At 24.8% G+C, this 23,581-nt stretch overlaps 1 protein-coding gene across 1 annotated transcript in view; it reads left to right on the top strand.

Moving 5' to 3' along the window:
- The window catches only part of LOC100200793 (citron Rho-interacting kinase), a 121,790-nt gene that overhangs the window by 29,853 nt on the left and 68,356 nt on the right, over window positions 1-23,581 (top strand). The window contains exons 4-13 of the mRNA XM_065807826.1: window positions 7,380-7,586; window positions 7,665-7,818; window positions 10,921-11,110; window positions 14,583-14,829; window positions 14,924-15,051; window positions 15,201-15,309; window positions 15,394-15,447; window positions 15,799-15,906; window positions 16,041-16,121; window positions 20,656-20,688. Coding sequence (XP_065663898.1) covers window positions 7,380-7,586; window positions 7,665-7,818; window positions 10,921-11,110; window positions 14,583-14,829; window positions 14,924-15,051; window positions 15,201-15,309; window positions 15,394-15,447; window positions 15,799-15,906; window positions 16,041-16,121; window positions 20,656-20,688 — 1,311 coding nt within the window. The remainder of the gene's footprint in view (window positions 1-7,379; window positions 7,587-7,664; window positions 7,819-10,920; window positions 11,111-14,582; window positions 14,830-14,923; window positions 15,052-15,200; window positions 15,310-15,393; window positions 15,448-15,798; window positions 15,907-16,040; window positions 16,122-20,655; window positions 20,689-23,581) is intronic.

Raw genomic sequence — 23,581 nt, 5'->3', positions numbered from 1 at the left:
AATTTTAAAATTTCATTTTAAATACATGCAAATCAGTTTATTTATATTTTTAAAGTGATTTTAAGGCGCCTTTTAAATTAAAGATAATTAAAGAAGAGGTAATTACAGTAAACATAATTTATAAAATGTTATATTTTTTTTGAATTAAAACATTTTATATTTTAAAAGACATTAAATTTTAAAATTATATAATATTTTTCATTCATTAAGTATAATTTAAAAAGTTCTGTTTAATAAATAAGTTGCATTTACTATGGATTATTTTAAACAGATCTTAATAAAACTTTTATTAAGTTATTGTAATCGTTATTTTTATAATTTTAAAATTCAAAAAGAAAAGAAACAAAACTTTCTGAAAAAGTTAATGTTTTGTTTTTTGTTTTCCTCATGTAAACTAAAATAGCAAGCTAAAGATCAAAAGTTCATTCATTTAAAAATTAAATTTGCGCGATAGTTATTAAGGCAGAAATTTTTTACTTTTATTCATTTATCATCAAAAGCAGTTCACTCTTAATTGCCAAAAAACAAGTTAACTTTACTTTGAATGGATATTTTAAAATAGTTTAATCTTTCGAAAAAGCACATTTTTTATACATTCCATTGTTATAAAATTTCACAACAAGTTTTTAAAATTAAGTTTTATAATGACTTTCATTTTTATAAAATTAACATTCATTTAGTAACCGAAGGACACTTACGTCACATCATTTTGTAAAAGAGCTATTTCTTTTTAATTCATTTTATTGACCGAAAAAAAAAAATCTAAAATAAAACAAAAATTATTTATACACTACTGCATTTAAAACTGAAATTTCTTTATCTATTTTTAATAAAAAAGCACTTTTTTTTTTGGGCGCACATACCGCTCCAGCAGTACTAAAACAGGTTTGGGTTCGTCCCAGGATGTCATTGTATTTTTTTTCTTTTAAATTAATATTATTTGTTTTTGTTTTACTTGTTTTTTAAAATAAGCGTTTATTATCAATTGTATGACTTTCATATAAACTTTATATCAAGCTAAACAAAAGAATGTTTTTTTTATAGAGAGTGAGAACCAAATAAAATTAAGATTTTTATGTTAAAATATAATAAATATAGTAAATATTCTCTTAAATATAATAAATATTCAAAAAAGGCATTGATCATCTTATTATATGTTCTGAATCTTTTTTTCTTTTTATGTAAAGAATGTGAACTTTTTTTCTAGTTTATATAAGCTGTTTATCACTATGATGTTTTTGTTCTCCTATCGAAATGACATTTTACAAGTTCTTAAATTTTTTATTAAAGCATTTTTAGTTAGATAACATTCGTAGATTGTACACTTAACAAATTTACAGACGGCTTTTTATTAATTAAAGCAATAATTGATGTTTTATGGCAATAATTCAAGACAGATGGCAATTAAAATTGTCAATGTGTTGCAGCGCACATTAAAAAACATATTATATTTAGTATTTCCTAATTTATGTCGTGTTTGGCAAATATTTTACATTAAAACCTCTTAAAATTACAAATTAAAAAACTACTAAAATCAACAATAAAAAGTTTTTCATTAAATGATTTCAATTTTAAAAGTGACTCGATAATGGTACACTTTTTTACAATCTTGACCAATAATTTTTCAACTTTAAAAAAAAATAAATAAACAATACATGTTTTATAGAATAAATTTCATTAAATATATTCTCGCATGATTAAATAAGAATTTCGAGAATACTTGTACCCGCTGAAAAGTTTAGCAAATAAATGCTGTTAACTAATCTTTCATAAGGTTAACTCTTTTGCTACCAATAATTTAACAAAAATCTTTATGCTATGACTGCACATTTTTTTGAATAAAATTAGGATGGCATAACTTTGACAACTAATTAAAATTTGAATAGTAAATCTCTTTAAAAGTATAACAAACTATATATCAATAGAAAGCTAAACAAATGAACTTTTTAATTAAATAAGTTTTTAACATGCATCATTAAACAAGAAGAAATGCAAAGTACTTAAAATTATTGTTTTTTTAAACGGTAACTAAAACATCAAGTCCAAAACAAAACTCATTTAATGTATAAAAAGAATGTTTTTCTTCAAAAGACATTTTTAATTACTTAGTTAAATACTTATACACTTCTACGAGTTAAATTTTACAGTGTTAATGCTGCTTTATTTTAGAACTAAATTTAAAGTTTTTTTTTAATCAAGGATTACTCAAGATTTTTTCACTTTGTCAAGTGATAACTTATTATAATAACACAATATGGCTCTTATTTGTTCTTGATTATGTAAAGAATTAATTAAATCTCAAGAACAAACAAATTATATGTGTCTAGAGTGAAAATTTATGCACAAAACAAGATAAATTGTGAAGCATACTCGAAAGTTGCTACCAGCAGCTTGCGGTCAAAATTTGAAAAAAACTAAAAGGCTTGCAGTTGTGTTAAATAATACAAAATAATTTTTTTAACAGAATCTTAATAAAGAGAATAATCATTTAATAACAATAAATTTAACACAAAAATAATTTATAGTCTAAAATATCTGAAATATTTTATTCCTATTTTTAATGCGAACTTTGCGCAATTTAGAAAATAAAATAACTAAAGAAATTCTACAGTAATTTATGATAAAAAAAAATTTTTATACAATATAAAGTAACTGAACAAATTCTTTAGTAATCTATAATAATAAAAAATGATTCTGTAATTCGATAAAATAAAAGAATTTTCAGATTTCTTATCAAAGTTCTACAATGTTGTCATTTACTAAAACTCTTTGGAATTAAATGCGCTTGAAATGATTATAAAGTCTGTAGATTGTGGCATATATTTTAAAGACTTTGAGAGACTGGCTAACATGGAGACGGTAAGCTTTAAGTAAAACAACAAAGTTTGTTTTTTTGGTATACCTTCATTACTTTGTTTTACTTAAAAAAGTTCTGCCCAAACATATTTTTTATCATTCTCTTTAATATGAACACAACTTGTCTCGGCACTTTGGGATCCCTTTAATTTGTCTCTTAATTTGACAATTTAGGAGTTTTTTCTTGAGTCTATTATGTATCAATCTTAATATTTTGTTATTACCTTTTAACCCTAAATCATAAATATTTCCCAAACTTTCCTCATTATTCAAAATTAGCTCCCAAGAATGAGCAATTAGTTAAATTGACAATTTAGGAGTTTTTTCTTGAGAGTCTATTATGTATCAATCTCAGGGATGCGGAGTCCCAAAAAGGACTCGATACCAAAAAATCCTAGTTTTTGGTATCCAGGAGCTCTAAAAATATAAATAAGTTTATGGACTACTGATAGAAAAAAAATTAAGACTTTTGTTTTAGAGGACTCCAAGACTCGGGGCTTAAAAACAATAAGTTTCAAGTCATTAAATCTCATGCATTTTTTTCTTATAGCAGATCATAAGTCAACAAACATGTTTAGAGCTTCTGGGCACTACGGACTTGAAAAAAGTAGAGATATAAAGCCGGAGTCCTTTTGAGACTCCGCACCCCTGATCAATCTTAATATTTTGTTATTACTTTTTAACCCTGAATCATGAAGATTTCCCAAACTTTCCTCATTCAAAATTAGCTCCCAAGAATGACCAATCAGTTTGTGAAGTTATGGTGTTACACTGATCCATGTTCAAGGTAAATCTATTTTTGTAACAAGTGGAAACTCTTTAAATAGGAGCAAATAAAAATCTGTACAATAGCTTTTCCACAAAAAAATTTTTTTTTGAGGAAAATACTCAAAGAATTACCGAGAGCACCAATTTGAACTTTTGAAATGTTCTCTAGCTATATAACCTGTTGTTGTTGTTCCCCTTTTTCCAATTGTATTTGGGTAGTCTTATTTTATACCTGTTTTTTTTAATATCTCTGTAATGAAGTTTCTGCTTGCTTCAGATATCTATTTAAAGTACTGAAAGGGGACTTGGACCAATCAAAAACACCAGCTTTCACATGTACAACAGTTTTCATGAAATGGTCAAATGTACCCAGTAAAGCATGAAGAACCTATAAAAGTATTAGTATTTTTAAATGTAATAATTTTTAATATCAGTATGTTCGCATATTCAAAATATAAAATAATATGAACACTATTACAAGATACCAATTTACTTGCATTGGCTTTATATCACAGGTTGGAATTGGTTTGAAGCTTTGTCCGGCCCTTGTGATATAATTGGATTTTTTTAAGTAAAGAAACATCTTGTTCAAGTTGGTTAAATATTTCATTTATTGTTATAGTGTCTTGATTGATTGTTTTTCTCGCTTATGTTAAAACTGGCAATCGGGAGATTTTTTTGCTATTGTTATCGCCGTGGGTTACTTTTTTTAAATAAAAAATGCTTAATGCATAAGCTTGAGGCAATATTTAAAATCATAAAATTATCTTTATTTTTTTATTTTTTAAAGACATTAACTTTTTTAAATTACTGCAATAATATTAATTACCGCAAAACAAGTTAGTTGTTATTTAACAGCTTTTTTATTATTACTATAAAGGAATGTTTATTTTCTTTAATTTTTTTTTTGATATTAAATTTAATATTGCATTTAAAAAAATGTTTGATATTAACAAATTTCTTTTTTTTCTCGACATTTACATAAATGAGTTAAAATATGTTAAATTTTTGAGTTTTTAAAATGATTATTTCTAATTTCTATTTGCGGCTATTTCTAATTGCCGCTTTGCAACTACAAATGATTTTTTATTTAAAAAAAATTAGTAAGTAACAAATTAAAAAAATACATTAATTTATTTGCTTTATTTATTTAAAGTTTGTTAGTTTATTATTTTATTATTAAAATTACATCACTGAATATATCGTTTATTAAAAAATAATCTCAGCATATTAACTTATAAAAAAAAAGTTTAACTTACATTTTGTGTTAACTTTTGATGCAGCCGTTTATTTAAAATTTGATTTTGAGTAAAGAAAAATATTTTTTTTTCTTAAGAACAAATATAATTTAAAAATTGAACAATATTTAGTAATATTTTTTAAATAGATTTTACAGTTAAATTAAACCCAAGCATTAACTTTAATTTTAATAAACTTAAATGTATTTTTTTAAATCTAAATTAAATTTTATATATTTTTTATCAGGATAAAATTATATATTTCTATTAAATTAGTTTTAAATTAAATCATATATTTTTTATCAGAATTAAATTATGGTTTTATGATCTTTGCTTCAAGCTTAAAAAATCAATCATTACAATAAAATAAAAATAAAATAAAAATAAACTTAATTTTATTTGAGTTTTTTTAAAAACCTAAAAAAAATTTAAAAAATTTATTATTTAAATAGCGCTTATATCAAGCATAATTGTCACTCAAACTTTTGCTTAATCTTACCGTTATAGTATAGTTTAAAAGTTAAAAAATGATAAAAAGTCGCTTATGTTAAAATTGCTTAAGGCATATGTAAAAGATTGGCTGCTTTCATACCCATCATATATGATTGCACTATCACCTTTACATTAAATTGTTTCCCTCTTTATACATAAGGAAACCTTTATTTTTTACTTCTTCTATGTCAGAAATAAAGACAGACAATGATTAAAAAGTTCCTCTTGATTCTTTTCCCATTTGAAGACTCAGTGCTTTGTGACTCAGTGGGGCATTTTGTAACTTTTGCAACCATATAACAAACCTGTTTTTTTTTCAGGTGAAAATGAATAAAACATTGCCAGTATGATATTGCTAGTGTTAAGATTATGTTTTTAATTAAATATTGCATGCCTTTCTACTACCATCAAATCCAAACGAAAATAAATTTCATTACTATATTTTCAATATTTTTATCTAAAAAGATGTTCTCCAATATTCTTTGCATCAAAGATAATTGCAAAGTTCAAGATAATTCATAATAATCGGTGTTACTTCACATTGTTTTCTTCTGAGATGTGTCCAACTAGATAATATATTAAAACCAACAGTTGAAAGAGTTTTTTTTGGGTGTTTGTATATGAATGTCTATTAAGAGCACAAACTGTTTAAATTGACATTGTTTCTATTAGAAACTTATTGAAAGTGTTAATCTTTAACATACTCTTCAAGCAAGGTTTCCTTATCAGCCATAAGTTGTATGCTAACATAGCCCATTTTTTTAAGTTTGTTTTTCTTCAGATATTCTAAACAAATTTTTTTATGCAAATATCAATTGATTGGAGCTAAGTGCCTTAGCATTCATCAGTATACAACCTGTTATATTTGCAGAAATATTTTTTGGTTGCTTATTTTCCTCAGCAATAAAAATTTCAAAAACTAAAGATATATATTTTTGATGATTCATTATTTAATAACTTTTTAAACAAAATGATTTAAACTTAAAATAATATAGTTCAAAATATAAACTTGTTTATGTGATAAGTAATTTTTTAAAATATTTTTTTCAATTAATAATTGTACTAACTAGATAAAATTTGGTCAAAAAAAAGTTCAATTAAAAAGAGGGCTAGGGGCTAGGAATAGAGGTGTTGATCAAAAACTGGTCTTAATCCTTTTTAAAATTTCTAGACATACACATTTACTGAACACATCTTCCCCTTATAAAAAAATGTGCAAAATAATGTAAAATTAATATATTTTAATATATTTTACAAAAGTTTAAAATAAAGGGGTAGAGTTATTCTTTGAATTTTTTTGTTCAAAAGTGCTAAGTTGGCGCAATTTAGTTAAAAAGTATCTTATTTCTCTTTGTTATCGGAGTTTAAAAATATATGGGTTTACTAGTGCCAACTTCGCACTTTTTGAAATAAATTATTTTTTCTGAATAAGAATTAGTTAAAAAACATAAAAATTAAATTTTAGTTGTTTCATTAGGTGTAACATGTAAAAAAAAATTGTGTGTAATAATATATTAAGTTAACATTCACATTACCATAAATTGCAGTCTAAGATTGTTTCTACATACAATTATCACATTAGCACTGCTTATATAGTGACATTTTTTCTTATATAATGTCAAAAATATCTTTTATGTATCTATCTTTTGCAACGAATTTGTGTTATTCAAACTAGTTTTATTTCCTGAACAAATCATGTTTTAATTTTTTTCAAAATTAACTGGAAATTTATTTGGCTTTCAATAACAACTAATTTAAGTTTATTTTGGTAACATTGATTTTCGAGCAATGTTCGCTGTTTGGCCCACTGTGCATAGCCTAAATCTATTAAATAAGATATAAATTTTTTTTAATATATATATTTTTTATATATTTATCATTTATTTACTAGAGATTAATAGTTGTTTTTAATAACAGGTGTTATTATTTTATGCATTTTGTTATTTTACACATTATATTTTGCATAGTTTGATTGATAGGTTTTAAACATTTATTATAAAGTTTTTTGGTTTTCTAAAATGATAGGTTTTCAGTAAAATGCCTGTCGGAACCCCTGAGTATATTGCACCAGAAGTATTAATGAGTATGGATGGTTCTGGTGGTGGTGGGAAGTATGGCATTGAATGTGATTGGTGGTCACTTGGCGTTGTTGCTTATGAGATGATGATTGGAAACACACCTTTTAGTGCAGATTCTGTTGTTGTTGTATATAGCCAGATTATGAACTTCAAGGTTTTTTAAAAATATTCAATTTTAAAATTTAAAAAAGGTTCCTTCAAAAAATAGTTTTGATGTTTTATATTTTTTCAGAAGTCTTTGGAATTTCCTGATGATCAACCACTTACAGATAATGCTAAACATTTAATACGATCTTTGCTTACAGATCAAAAAAATCGAATAGGTTACACAGATTTAGCAATGCATCCATTTTTCCAGGGACTGGACTGGACAACATTACAAGATGGTAATTAAATTTAGAACAGAGATGTTATAAAATCATAAGTTAAATGACAAAAAAAAATTAATAGATCATAAACATTTAAAATTTTTATTTGTTATTAAATCTAATTAATACTATTGACTGTTTAATAATTTTATTTTATTTGTGATTTTTTTTTTTGTTCTTAGTCAATAAATATGAGACAAGAAATTTAAGGTTTACTTATTGAAATTACTTGAAACATCAAAACTTAAGCAAAAAGATATAAGGATTATAAAACCTTACTGTTTGGGAAAAACTTATCTTTTTGAAATGATGCAGCACTTAACTTTTTATCAAATTAAATTGTTAGTTTAGGGTTATACAACTCTCGGAATTAGGGTCGGCGTTTGACAATGCCGACCTAATTGCCGACCTAAAAGTGTTTGAGGTTGACAAAAAATTGCTTGTTTCTATGTTTTATGGTAAGACCTTTGTATCAAATTTTTTTGTTGACCTGATGCTGACCTCTAAAAGATTGAGGTCGGTAAATTAATGCTGACTTCATTTTTCCTAGTTTCAAGGATTAGTTATATTAATATTGTTGTTTAGTACATAGATCATTTACTAATAAACATGTTTTTGAATGTAATGAGGAATTAGAGAAGAGTAACATAGTGTCCAATGAAAAAATAGGTTTCAATTAGCTGTAACAAGAGCATCTTACTGAATTTTGCTTCAATATGTGTTATAAATTTTATATTTCTAACAGATTATATTTCTTTTGCTTCCTTTTTTTTATGTTAATCTTTAATGAATGATTAAAATAATCTAAAATTTTTTTTTGCAAACAATACAATAATTTCTAAAATAAAAGGTAATATAAATAAAGTTGTGTAATTTGTATGTAGCTGAAATGTAAAAATGTTAAGTTTTGCCTAAAGTTAAAAATTGAAAACAAAAACTTAAAATAGATATAAGACGGCAAAGAATATTAATATGTTTAGTGATATGATAATGAGATTAATATCAGAAAAATTTTCATATTTTCACATTTTACACATCAAAATCTTTGGTTTTTTTTTCCTATGTTAAAATAAAGTAAACAATAAACATAAATTAGAATGTAATAAAAAATATACAATGAAACAGGGATTAAATGTAGAAAGCTGGAATAAAATATAATAAGAAATTTAAAATAGGAAAAATACTTAGATAAGGATAAAAAAAATTTCTTTCTAATTATATATTACTGTGTAAACTTGTAGGCATTCATTGATACTTTTTTTTTCATTGATATTTCGAGCATACTTATGTTGAACTTATGGAAAAAATGGTAAAAATGTAATTATGAACAAGATATGCATTATATATTATAAAAATTGAATATCGGTTTCCTATTAAATTGTTTGAAGTTTAGAAGGATATCAGTATGATATTAAATTTCTTTGAATGGTTGTATGCATGTAATTTCTTACACATGGTGGATCATAATTAGGGATGTATAGACACAAAGAAAATACAAAAATCTAAGTAATGCACAAGAATGTACTCTGAGTCATAAAGTTGGATATAAAATCTAGCAAAAAAAAAGATCTCAAAGAGAGAAGTGTGGAAATAATGTTCCATATCAGTAAGAAAATATCAAGTATAATCAAACAATCAACGCATAGTATTAGCATAGTTAATAGTTATGATATCAAACTATTAGGACTAAAACTAAGAAAAAAGAAAAATGTAAATGTTACTCAAATGGATTGTTACTCAAATGGAACCTGATGCAAACAGAATACAACTTATCACACTATGCTAGACATGCCCAACAACTTATTCAACTATGCTAAACATGTGGAATTAAATGGGAAATTTAGCTATCACTATAAAACTAAAATTAAATGATGCCTATGAAGTTAAGATGTGTTTAAGTAAATGAATGAACATGCACACAAGCAACTGAATATATATTTAGAGCAAGCATACTACAAAACATAGAGTAAAAATATATATATATATATATATATATATATATATATATATATTATATATATATATATATATATATATATATATATATATATATATATATATATATACAGGCCTTGTTAAGAAGCGTTACGCAGCTCGCATTTTGCCTGCGAAAAGGCGATTTGCCTACGCGTTCAGCAGTTTTGCGCTACACAAAATGTAGTGCAAAACTGCTGAATGTTCGTTTAATTTATGAAAATAAATTATGATCGCGAATATGTTATCGGTAACTGATAAATAATAAAAAAAAACTCTTTATTGTTTAAAAACATTATTAAAAAGAGTTCACAAAATAAATAAGAAAAAATTTATTAACAGTTAATAAAATAACCAAAAACTAACTGTAAAATTATAAGAAAATAAACAAATATTATTTTACATTTTATGAAAAAATATTTTTTTCAAAATAAAATTTAGTTCATATTTGAAAAAAGTTTTAAAATTTAGATTTTATTTGTAACTTTTGTTATAGTGAGAGAAAAAAAACTGTTTGTATGATTTTTAACACGTTAATAAAATAACTTTAATTACAATGCGGTAATTGAAAAGACGCAAGTGACGCAATATAACTTCTAACAATACAAAATATATTTGCTGAGTTGAGTTACTTAGAAATGCGTTACACGTTTATGTTACACAGCGAAATCTCGTAACAAGGTATATATATGTTTATATATGTATATATATACTCACATATATATATATATATAATAGTAATAACATATAGAAAGAGTTACAGAAAAAAAGGTAATGTAAGATCCATTTAGAATTAAGTATTGGACTAATGTAGGTGAAACTTATCTTATTATATATATATATATATATATATATATATATATATATATATATATATATATATATATATATATATATATATATATATATATATATATATATATATATATACAGAGAGAGAGAGAGAGAGAGAGAGAGAGAGAGAGAGAGAGAGAGAGAGAGAGAGAGAGAGAGAGAGAGAGAGAGAGAGAGAGAGAGAGAGAGAGAGAGAGAGAGAGAATACTTGTTTATGTGTTTATTTAACTTTATGTCAATATTAATCTTATGTTAAAAGTTCAATATTAATTTTATTTTTGAAATGACATGAATGTTATGTCACTTTCATAGCTGTTCCTCCATATGTTCCAAATATTAACAGAGAAGATGATACATCAAACTTTGATGATTTTGAAACTGAAAGTAGTGGTCCGAGAATCGGTGACTTTATGGAGAAGAAACAAGGGTTCCAAGGAAAAAATCTTCCATTTATTGGGTTTACTTTCACAAAAGAATTAACTCTTGCTTCTCAGAATGAAAGGTTAGAAAAAGTTGTATGTTATCTAATATATATAATAAAAAATCAGATTATGCTGTCTTAAAATCAGATTATGCTGTTGATATAAAATATTATTTTAAGTTTTTCACTTATATATTTGACAATTTATTTAGGCGCTTCTCACACAGATTTGTAACTTTTTTTTTTTTTTTTGTTTGCATATATAGATAAAAATTATTAAAAAAATTATTTTTTATAAAAATTATTATTTTACAATTTGTTGCATAAAACTGATTTTTAACTAAAAATAAAAAAAGTCAAGATTAACAAGTTTAAAAAAAAATTTTTTTTGTAATTTTTTTTTATAAAAAAAAATCATTTTTAAAGTTTTTATTTAATTTCGCTTCTTTTGAGTACAATGTTTAAGGGTCTTGAACAACTTCTAAAAATACTTTTTTTTGAAAAATTTTTAAACCTGTTTTTGTATTATTTAGAACATATTTAGGAAATGGGAGCATATTTTTTTCAAAAATCTAGTTTGCTTTGGACAAGTTTCTATATATGCCCTAATATAAGTTCAGTTTAGCATCATGATCAATATGGTATATACACTATATACAAAAGAGAATACATGAATATATTTGTAAAGATTTTTAAAAATTTTAAGTTAAAATTTAAAAATTCTTAAAACCTTTCTTAAAAGATGTCTTTTTAAAAGATTGATTTCGTTATTTAAATAATGAAAATGAAGTTTTAGTGATTTAAAACATCTTTTATTCAAATGAACAGTTATTTAAAAAGTTCACTTATTTAAAAAAATTAACGATTTAAAATATCAGTTTTAATATCAGTTTTTAAAGTTATTAGAGAAATGAAAATCGTTTAAAAAGGTTATAATTTGTTATCAAAATAATTATTTTATATAATTTATATTAAAATTATTCAATAAATGCTATTTTCTATTTTATCTTAATAATATAAGCATATAAAAAAAGTAATATATTTACAACATTATGCTTTTATTTAAACAGTTTTAAATTTTTTCAAAAAAGCTTTCTTTAAAAGCAATTTGCGCAATTATAATTATTCTTTTAAAGCTTAATGATATTTTTTTTTCTTCTTTTTCTTTTATTTTATACAAAGAACAAGTTCTATACAAAGAACAAATGACTCAATTATAATGTGAAGATCTTTTAAATGCTATAACTTGTTACTAATGAGGGGAAAAAATAAAATCTTTATTATTTTATATTTGTTAAATATAAAATATACTTTATGCCTAAACAAAAAATTTTTTTTTCCCCCTTGTCAGTTTGATTTACTTTTAATAATAGTTTGCCCATAGATTCTGTAAATCTATCATTGCAGTATGTAGTAGTATGTAGTATGGAGTGGCAGTATAGAGGTCTATCAAAATGTTTCAAAAATTGCTCATTTATATGCAACATTCAAATTGATCAAATGATTTTCTTCCAAGAAGTCTCTCCAGATAAGTTAATCACCATCCTTACCAGACCCAGTCATTAAATTTGTATAATCTGAACCAATCACAATTATAGTTTGATTAGCTCCTAAAAGAACTGTATCTGCTTATTAAGCTCAATTGCAGCTTTTTTGGCAGGTTTCTTCGGACCTCTTGAAAGCATGTAATAATTCTGTTTAATGATATTAAATGAGAAAGTTTTTTGATTCATATTGTTTGAGATGACTTGAGTTTTTTTCATTTGCATTCTTAAATTTTTTAGGTGGAATTTCTTGACTAAAATCATGTCCACTGATTTTTAAAATTTCTTCTTGCATCTGTATATTAGCATAAGTTTTTTTATTAAAATTTTTTCAAAATGTGCAACATCTGTTATTTTTCTTTTTCCTGTCTTAACCTGCCTTTCTGTTTTTTCCTTTTCAAATTGATACATTTGATAGGTTGACTTTTCTTAACCCTGATCTTTTTGAAATCTGAACCATATTAAATCAAGTTGTGGCACCTGAATATTTCTAAAACAAATGCATAAAATGTGAACTCCAGCAGAACAATTGGTCTGCATTTTTATCAGAGCAATTGTTCTGGTATAACATATATAGATATAAAAAAATTTTTCATTTATTTATTTTATATTGATAATTTGTCTTGCCTACATTCCCGCATTTTAACCATTTTTTCTATTGTTTCTTTACAATCAGAAACATCTCCAAACTTGTTCCAGACATAAAATTTTATCTAATAACATTTTTTGAGATATAACCATAGAGCTCTTAAACATAGAATTGAACTGAGATCATTGAGACCAATTTTGCCAATATTCCTGAGATTTTTTTTACAGTTAGATGACGTATCCTACCAAAACCATAAAATATAAACTTTTATAAAATTGTTTGTTTAAAATTTATAAGATTTTCAGTTGGAAATTGAAAATTCCCCTATCAAGATTGTTTGAAAAAAAAGCAACTTTTCCTAAACAAGTAGACCTTTTATTAGTACATCTCTCAATGTAGGAACTTTAGATTCTAGCCAATCTTTTTCTATCCCAAGATATTTATTCAAATTAGTTGTAGAGAAACTTATTGTTTGTTTTTATTTTGAACTAAAAAATATAACACACTTTATATTGTTTATTATCTGGTGTAAAGCAAAACTTTGGTATAAAACAAGAAAAATCTTTAAATAAAAAATAAAATCAACTTTAGTATAAAACTACAAGAAAAATCTTAAACTTTTTTTAAGCAATTACCAAATACTAAGTAATTGTGTTCTATCATTCAATTACCAAGCACTAAGTAATTGTGTTCTATCATTCAATTACCAAGTACTAAGTAATTGTGTTCTATCATTAAATTATCAAGTACTAAGTAACTGTTCTATCATTCAATTACCAAGCGCTAAGTAATTGTGTTCTATCATTCAATTACCAAGCGCTAAGTAATTGTGTATTATCATTTAAAGTTACAATGGTAGCGCTAAGTAATTGTGTATTATCATTTAAAGTTACAATGGTAGTGGACTTTATAAATTAAAGATTTTAAAAACTTTGTTAAGTTTCTGTCGTAGATATGTAGTTTTTACAATTTTCAAGTTGAATTTAACATTAACAAAAAATTTTATCTTCATTTTTTTGATTTGAATATAGCTTAACATACCCCAAACCATAATAAATGTAATGAAAACAAATTAAAAAAAAAACATTTTAAATAAGAAAAATAAAAACTACTACTTTTTAAAAAAAACAAAACAGTATTTCCACAATTATTGGGATGTATCTTTATGATGTGTTAATAATACCCCAGCAACTTTTTGAAGTGTGATAATGATCCTTGAATAGGGGAAGAAAAAAAAAAGATTTTCATAAATATTTAGGTTCTTAATGTTTAAAAAACTTGTTGAAGTTTGTTCTAAAGTTGCTTTAATGTTTAATACTGTTATTATTTTTTATATTCTAAAATGTTAAGTTTTTGTGTTATTATTTAAAAATATTCATGTGTTATTGTTTAAAAAATTAATAAAAATTATTTAATTTAGTCATGATGCATTAAAAGATACACCGTCACGTGAAATTTTGAAAAGAATGTCATCCAAAAGAGAATCTGTTAAAGAAACTGCATCTAACACGCAAGTCCTTGCTATAAAAGTTGATCTTGAGAAAGAGCAGAAAAAGAATAAAGAATTAAAAAAGTTACTTGATGAAAAATCAAAAATTGCTGCAAAACTCGAAAGTGAAAGAGATATGTTAGAAAACGAGAAAGCATTATTTGATACTGAAAGAAAGGTTTTTAAATTTATAATTATATTATTATAACAATGATACAACTTAAATTATTTTAAGCAAACAATAAATATTTTGTTTTTCTTTGTGAATTTAGGACCTACAGCGAAGGTTAGACAATGAAAGAACAAATCGAGCAAAAGCTGAAAATGAGGCACTTGTATTACTTCAAGAAATTAAAGATGGAAGCAAAAAAGCTGAAGAATTAAGAGATGAACAGCTTAGGTATTTTTAAAATGAGAACTTTTGAAAATATTATATACCTTATAATATTTATAAAGTATTTTTAGCTGTAATTTTTCATATCTTTTACTTGTTATCTTGTATTGGTTATTTTTTTACTTGGTTATTTTTCACTGTTTTTTTTCATTCAGAATTTCTAATGAGCAACAACAGCAGAAAATTACTTATCTTGAGAATGAAAGGTTTGCACTGAACAATAAAATAGTTCATTTAGAAGATGAACTAAATGACCTAAGAAAGGTTTGTTTTTTTCTTTTTTTTTATATATAGTAGTAGTAAATGTTTGGTTTTAAAAGTTGTTTTTTACATTTGTGACCTTTTTAGCTTTCAGAAGATTCTAAACTTCGTGTTAGCGATTTACAACAAAAGTTAACAAAGGTAATTTTCTTCAACCAATTTGATAATTCTTTATTAAACATTAAATCATTATCAAATTCAGTATCAAATTCAACTGTTACTAACTATGTTTTTATCAAATTAAATCATCAATAGTCATACTTGTAAAAATCATCAATAGTCATACAAATCAAACGATCATTAACCAGGTATCCATTCAATTTGTTTGACAAAAGTGTCTAATCGCTGTGGTATTAATATCATCTTTTTGTGTTTTTGTTTAAGTTAGTTTAAATAAATCAAAAGTGTGACATATGATTAGTAAAAAAAACATGTGATATGGTGTGATTATATTGTGATCTGTTTTTGATTAATCTTATTTTTGTTTTTAAGGTAAATGAAGATACAAAGACAAAAGTATCTGAGTTGCAAGATATGTTAAACAAAGTGACTTATGATGGAGAAGAGCGAATAAAAATGCTGCAAGAAAAACTAATGAAGGTAGATCTAGCGAGGCTAAAATTTTTCTAAATTTTAAATGCTTTTTTTAAAAACATATTAACAGTTTGGTTTTTAGCTTTAAGTTGCGGTGTTAAGTTGTTTAAAACTTTTACAGTATCAACTTTTTTTATCAGGTTACTCAAGATTCTGCTGATAATTTAAACAAATTAGAAAAAGAAAAAGATGGACTCAAAAAAGAAATTGTTGAACTAAAGGTAAAAAAAAAAATTTTCGAAGGATTTTGCAGTTTACAATTGCCATAACTTTTAAGTGACAATATTTTGATAATTAGTTTTTTTAAATCCATGTAAAGTCCAAGTTGATTTTTTATTTTTATTTTTTTAATCTTATGTTCCCCTCCCTAAGGGCGAGAAGGCCACTACAGTCAAGGAGACTACTTTATTGTGGTTACAACCCTCTCTCACCTCTTTAACTCCAGTTTAACAATCTTGAAATTTCTTAGAGTGTAGTAGTATTCATTGTTTTGAATCGCATTTAATGATTTAACTTCACTACGTAACTGTTTAATGAGATCTTTTTTGGATTCTGTCATATCTTAGTAAAAATAGATGTCGTTTATCTTGTTTCTGTTAAAGTATGCAGCTTTTAATACACTTTTCTGATGCATTGTCTCAATGAAGACTGGTTAAGAATACATTTTCTTGACAAACAACACCGCTACATGTAGAAACAAGCTGAGTGCCAGGGATGTGGTGGGGATTGAACTCGGAACTTCTTGCTTTTGAACGCTCTACCACAACCCCACTATCACATCAAATTGTTTAATTCAAATAAAGCAAATATTAAACAATTTTTTTAATAAAATTTATTTTAATTTTATTTTAAAATGTTTTAACTAATTAAAGAAGTTAAAACAAATTATCCAAAGTTAATAAAATGATACGCTTTAAATGCATTATTTGAAGTAACTTTAATAATTTTCCTTGTGATGTTCTTTGGGCTGACATTTCTCTGATGAAAAATGGCCTTCCTTTATAATCCGCAGCTTCAAGCAGGCATGAAACTGTTTATTCCTTCTAATGGAGTTCAAGTTAAGCCTCACTCTAGCCATTATTTTTTTCTTTCTGTGAAACTGTTATTTTTATGAGAGTTTATAAAATTATTGAATCATTCCTGTCTACTTAAAGTGTTAAAGTTATTCTTGATGGACAACACTTTTCATTTCCAGTTACTTTGGGGTACCACAAGTTTCTATCTGGTCCTCTTATTGTTCCTCTACTATATAATGCAACTTTTTGATAATCATGCCTCTAAAGTGGCTCTATTTACTAATGGCTCACCTATTTACATGAGTCTTGACAAAAAGTCATCACTTTTTGATTGCTTAGAACATGCAACTGATCTTGAATCTGATAAAAGAAAAACAACAACTTTAAAATAGGGTTAGCACCAAAGTATTCAAAATTGTGAAAAAATGGATTCGAGAGAAATTGAGAAAAAACTCTGTCGGAGTCGAGAAAAAATTGGAGTTTTGATAAAATATACAATAAAAAATTATAAAATAAAATATAAAAATATAAAATAAAAAATTAAACTATCAAGTTGATAACTAAACATTGTTCTTGTAATTATTTTTTTAATATATATTTCAATTTATAATTCCTTATAAATTCTTAAAAAAAAATTTTTTTCAATTATTTTTTAGTACTTAAATTTTTTTTTTATCACAATTCTTTCACGAACAGGTTTTATTTAATAAATGGCTTAAATTCTGTGGACGGTTAGTTTAAATTTCAAATTTGCTTCAGATTTCACACCAGTTGTTACATATACTTTTAACCAATTGATGTAGGTCTTGATTTTTTTTGATTCAGCTTTTGATTTTTCTGTTGATTTTAACTTTTGATTCAGAGCTTTTTGAATTTCAACAAAAAGAATGTTGATTGTTATGGTTCTTCTTGTTTGCCTTTAGCGCGATTATCTAATTTTGCTCGGTGACTATTTTCTTTTGTTGCAAATATTTGATCAACTTATTTTGCAGTCGAAACTTGAATATTTTTTTTTGAAGTTTAAAAAAATGTAAGGTTCTTATTTTTTTTTTAAATCGGATATCAACATAATATTTTTACAATTTTCGTATCTGAAGATTAGCCTCTGCAAATTTAGAACTGATATCAGTTTCTAGAATCTTCAATTTGCTAACTAACGTTTCCACAACAGTGTCACTCCAAAATTGTTGTATTTTTTTTCCAAGCGAACTGTAGCAACAGCAATGACTTCCAATAAATCAGACAGCGATTTCAACAAATCCAAGTCAATGTCATTTAACATGTTTAGGCAAATTAGTTCCTCAAGTTCCTCAACACAACCAAAAATCTTTTTATCATCTCAAAAACACTGTTCTATCTTGTGCAGTCGTCAAGCAGTAGTCCTTTATTATGCAAAGATCAGTAAATTTCGTGTATGTTTCTTTTAGAACTTCATAACGAAACAATGAAAGATTTCAAGAATTAATATTTGATGTTTCTTCAGACTTTTTTCGATATTTTCTTTATATTCAATCTTTTCCTCTGAATAATTAATAGGCAATTCTCCTTCATTCTCTCCATCAGTTTCCATTTCTGCTTCAATATCCGAATCAGTTTCTTTGCAACCCACAATCTTTTTTAGCGTATATCAAATTAAAAAAACAAACTAAAATGAATTAAATAATTCTGGAAGATCTGATGCAGAAACTTTATTATGGTACCCAATTTCAGCATCTTCCTAGAACCATCCATAATTTTAATTGCAATATATTCACTATCTAATCCAAATTCTTTTAACTTTTCCATTGTAGAAAATGTTCAAATGTTTTAGCAGAACATGGAGCTGACAATTTTACCTTCCTTAAGCAATATGTAAAGTCGTGGTGAACGTTTAAATTATAGTATTTTCTACCTCTATTGCTACACCATTTGTCACCTGTTAATCCTCAGATATTTGTTTTTAATTTATTTAAATTTAATAACTAGCTTTGAATTAACTAATGTTTAATTACACTTACCTTTAAGATAAATTAACTTAATATTTTTATTTTTTATTTTTGTTTGTTTTTAAAACTAAATTATATTATTATAAAGTTCTCTGCCAACTGTGATGTCACATTAGGAAAAAAAAAACCTAATTATTTTAGAATTTTTTTCCCAAAACTTCGCCGTTCAGCTTGAGAGTTTTTTAAAATTTATATAGCAGAGAGATATTATCAAATAGGTAATTTTGAAGGTGAATAATTTTAAGGACTTTGTTTTGGTAAGAAACTAGTTGGTTTTAGAATCGTTTTTTTTACCCCAAATCTAGCACACATATCTAAGGTGCGATCCAAATACGGCATGATAAATGCTTATTAGTGTTTCAAAATTTACTAATTGTCTGATCTTAGCCACCATTCATTTCATTGACTTAATCTGTAAGTAGGTTTGATGACACCTAAAAGAAAGATTCTCATCAAGCAAAACTCTAAAGTATAACTTTTGACAAAGTCAATATTTTTCCATTTATGTTAAAAGTACATTGTTCCATGTTTTTTGGGTATTTATTTTCAAGACAAGTATTTTAGTTTTTGTAACATTTAGTGAAACTTTATTTGCTCTAGGCAGAAAAATGAGTCTAAGCCTTGGACCTAATGGAAATTGTTAGATTTATTTATTGAAGGTTCGATTTTTTTTGTAAACATTTACTGATGTATTTAAAAAATAATCATTAAACAAACTATCAATAGTTTTATTATTGATAAGTTGTTGACAAAGTTTCTCAATTTTACTCAAACTCCGAGTCTTCAAAAAACTGAGAAAAAACCGACAAGACGGAGTTCCGAATAGATCTATTCGTTAGCCCAAAATGTTAACCTCCAACACTATTTGGTTCACATTGTCAAATTGAATTGTTTTATTAGTCTAAGAACTTATTCCCCACAAAAAAAGCTTAATTGAAGGCAATTAAGCTTTTTTTGTGGGGTATTTTACTAACTTATATATATATATATAAATTAGTAAAATATATATATATATAAATTTTACTAATTTATATATATATATATATATATATATATATATATATATATATATATATATATATATATATATATATATATATATAACTTTTTCTTCAACTTGAAGTTTCACCATTGCTGGATCATCAGGAAGAGTTATATATATATATATATATATATATATATATATATATATATATATATATATATATATATATATATATATATATATATATATAACTTTTTCTTCAACTTGAAGTTTCACCATTGCTGGATCATCAGGAAGAGTTATATATATATATATATATATATATATATATATATATATATATATATATATATATATATATATATATATATATATACATATATATATATATATATATATATATATATATATATATATATATATATATATATATTATATATATATATATATTTATATATATAGTTATATTTTTGTATATTATTCATTGAAAATAAATAAGTCTGCCAAAAATAGAAGTTTAAAAATTTGATAAGAACATCTTGAAACTTAGAAATAAAAAAATATCAATGGCCTTATCAATTTAGATAACAAACAATTTGGGAAATTAAATTTTTTGAACTACATTTTTAGGATTACATGAAAGAAGCCATGCAAGCAAATAAAATAATATAAATTAATATTTAGTTCTAACTAATATGTAATGAATATTAATATGTTATATACTTATTGTAGTTATTTAAATAAAAGTTTGAGATTTTTCTTCTTCTAGAATTTCAAAGAAAATCATCAAGCTAAAGAAGTTGTATGTTTTTATTTTTTTAATTTGTTTTTATTACATTTAAATTATTCATTATATATATATATATATTATATATATATATATATATATATATATATATATATATATATATATATATATATATATATATATATATATATATATATATATATATATATATATAAATTAATTTTAAATCAAAACCTTTATATTATTATATACACAAAAAGGTTTAAGCTTTAAGATTTTTTTTATATGGATCATGTAGTAATTTCATGAAATATAAAATAGAGCCCTGGAACTGCATAAAAATACTTAAAATTACTAATTGGGAATGTGTTAAATTTTTTAAATGCATAAAATAATTTTCAATTAGACTGCCACATTAATATTAGTTTATAACATTGATGCTTAAAAAAAAGTTACTTTAGCTAGTATTTATGCAAAGTGAACCGTTGCCAGGCGTTTCAGGTGTCACTATCAACCAAATAAAAAATCCATACCACTACATATGTAGTATAAAAATACTCAATGTGGTCATTATGCGAGTAATCTAGTAAAGTTGTTACTTTTTCCAGTTTATATTTGTTAAGGTTAATAAAATATGTGGTTGCTGAGAAATTTAGGTATCTACAGCAACCCAAAATTAAAACTAATGTTACCATTGAAACCGCAATCCTCAAATTAGTAAACAGTACAAAAATGGTTCTTAAATCTTTTTTATATGACGAGTTATTAGTTTTGTCCAGTAAAAGTGAATTTTGGCCCCCTTTGTAATGGCGATATATCTGAGTTTTCGCATATATATGAGTTTGCATACAAACTGGTTTTTCATGAGAGCCAAAACTACTAAAGCAAAACAGGAAAGTTATGCAGAAGTTTTTGAAAACTTCTGTATAACTTTTTAAAAATTTTATTGCATGCAAAAGTAGTACGCAAAAACTATAAAGATCTTATTAACTACATAAAAGATTTTGGCATTCTAAACATCAAATCCCATTTATTATTCTCTGGTAAGATCAGTTGACAGCTTTATCAAATGTTTAAGTGATCATCTAGAGGATAGTTTACTAGCACGCCTTATAAATACTATTGACTTAGATACAGATAAGTTAAGTTTAGATACAGGTACTGGTTATCGAGCCAGTTGATCAATTTTCTGCTTTGTTAACAGTAAAATAAAAACAGAAGAGTTTCTGGGACTAGTGGAAATTATAGTTAGTAAAAATTCAAGAATCTTTGATTTCAAATTCGAAGACATTAGTAACTTAGAGTTACATGGTATGGGTGAGATCAGTACAATGAGCAGGGAAAGGTACACATTTGTTCCACATCAGTTTTCTTGTTATTTTGAAGTAAACCAATGAAGAGGATAAGGAATTTAAAGGTTCCAGACATATACCATTTTTAGTAATTGTTTAGTAAGCAAAACCTTTTTTGTTACGGGTAACCTTTAGTATTAAAGTTTTATAAATTAGTTTTGTTTTACATCTGGGTTACAGATTTCATATATCTTTTACAAGAAATGTTTTAGGTTGCCGTTTAAGAAGAAACAGTGCACTTGTTGATCAAGAGAATTTAGTTAAATGTATCAATTTATTTAAAGAAATGGTCAAGAAGCCTTTTATTGAGGATTTTCAGAGAGAAGTTAGCATTGCTTTTAAAATGGATTTCAACATTTTTTATCATTTTAAGTTTTTAATGTGCAAATTATGTTTAGAGAGGCTTTTATTTATCAATCACCTCTGAACACTTTTATGGTAGTTGTAAAACTTTGATCACACATATGACCATGACATTTAAAAAAAGCGGTGACAGAAAAAAGAGAAAGTTGTATTTGTGATTAAGTGCATGACACTATTTGTGTATTTTGTGTTTTTGACCAAGTTAAATATCAACTACTGTACTGTCATTTACAACAAGAAGACTTAAGAAGACATAACCTGGAAATAAGTCAGAGTTAGATGAAATGATTTTCTGTTATCCTGTTTCATGCCATGTAATTTTTAACAAATCAAAGAAAAACCAGTTTTCGGTTTAATAAAGTATTCTCTTTTTTTTTTTCCATTGTCAATAAAAATTAGGTTTTTCCATCTTACAACTAACTTTTTGCTTTTTGAGCAAAAATATTTATGTAATTGATCTACAGGTAAACATTTATCAGCAAGTCATTAAGTCGCAAATGTGCCATACAAAATGTTATAAAAATTTACTTTTTTGTATGTTAATAAATATTTTTATTGGCATACAAAAAAGTGTTTTTTTAGCGACTTCAACACAACTGCTGGTCTATGACTAAATTCAAAATATTGTTCAATTTCTTCAAAAGCTTTAATATCTAAAGAAGGTGTTGTTATTAGGATAGGAGCTTTAATTAACCACAAAGCAGTGCTGTAAATAAAGCTTTTAAATGAGTCAGCTTTCCCTTTTGCACTAATATTAAATTAAGACACAAACTATAGACCTGTTGTTAAATAAGATGTTAAATAATAAACCCTCTGTACCATAAATCTGTCATGATGTAAAATCAGAAATCTAAAGTCTACTTAATCCAAGAGCTTGTATGACAAGAAATTGTATGAAAACTCATAATTATTAAGTATACTAAATTTATTAAATATATATACAAAAAAATTAAATATATTTTAATACACATAATTATTAAATATATTAAATTTATTAAATATATATACAAAAAAGTTAAATATATCCTAATACATATAATGAGTTTTTGATCAACAAATTTGTAACATCCCATTTTGAGTCAAATAACTTACTGTCAGCCAATCAGTACGATTTTCGATCTTCTTGCTTTATGGTTGACTTGCTAGCTGCTGTGACTGAAAGACTTTATCATGCATTAGGTGGAAGCAGTGAGGCTAGGACTATTGCTCTTAAGCTTGCTTTTTATGGTGTA

The sequence above is a fragment of the Hydra vulgaris genome, chromosome 10 (genome assembly GCF_038396675.1).
Source record: "Hydra vulgaris chromosome 10, alternate assembly HydraT2T_AEP".
NCBI classification, from domain to species: domain Eukaryota; kingdom Metazoa; phylum Cnidaria; class Hydrozoa; order Anthoathecata; family Hydridae; genus Hydra; species Hydra vulgaris.
The sequence above is the reverse complement of the archived record's forward strand: the minus strand, read 5'-3'. Positions and strand labels throughout refer to the sequence as shown.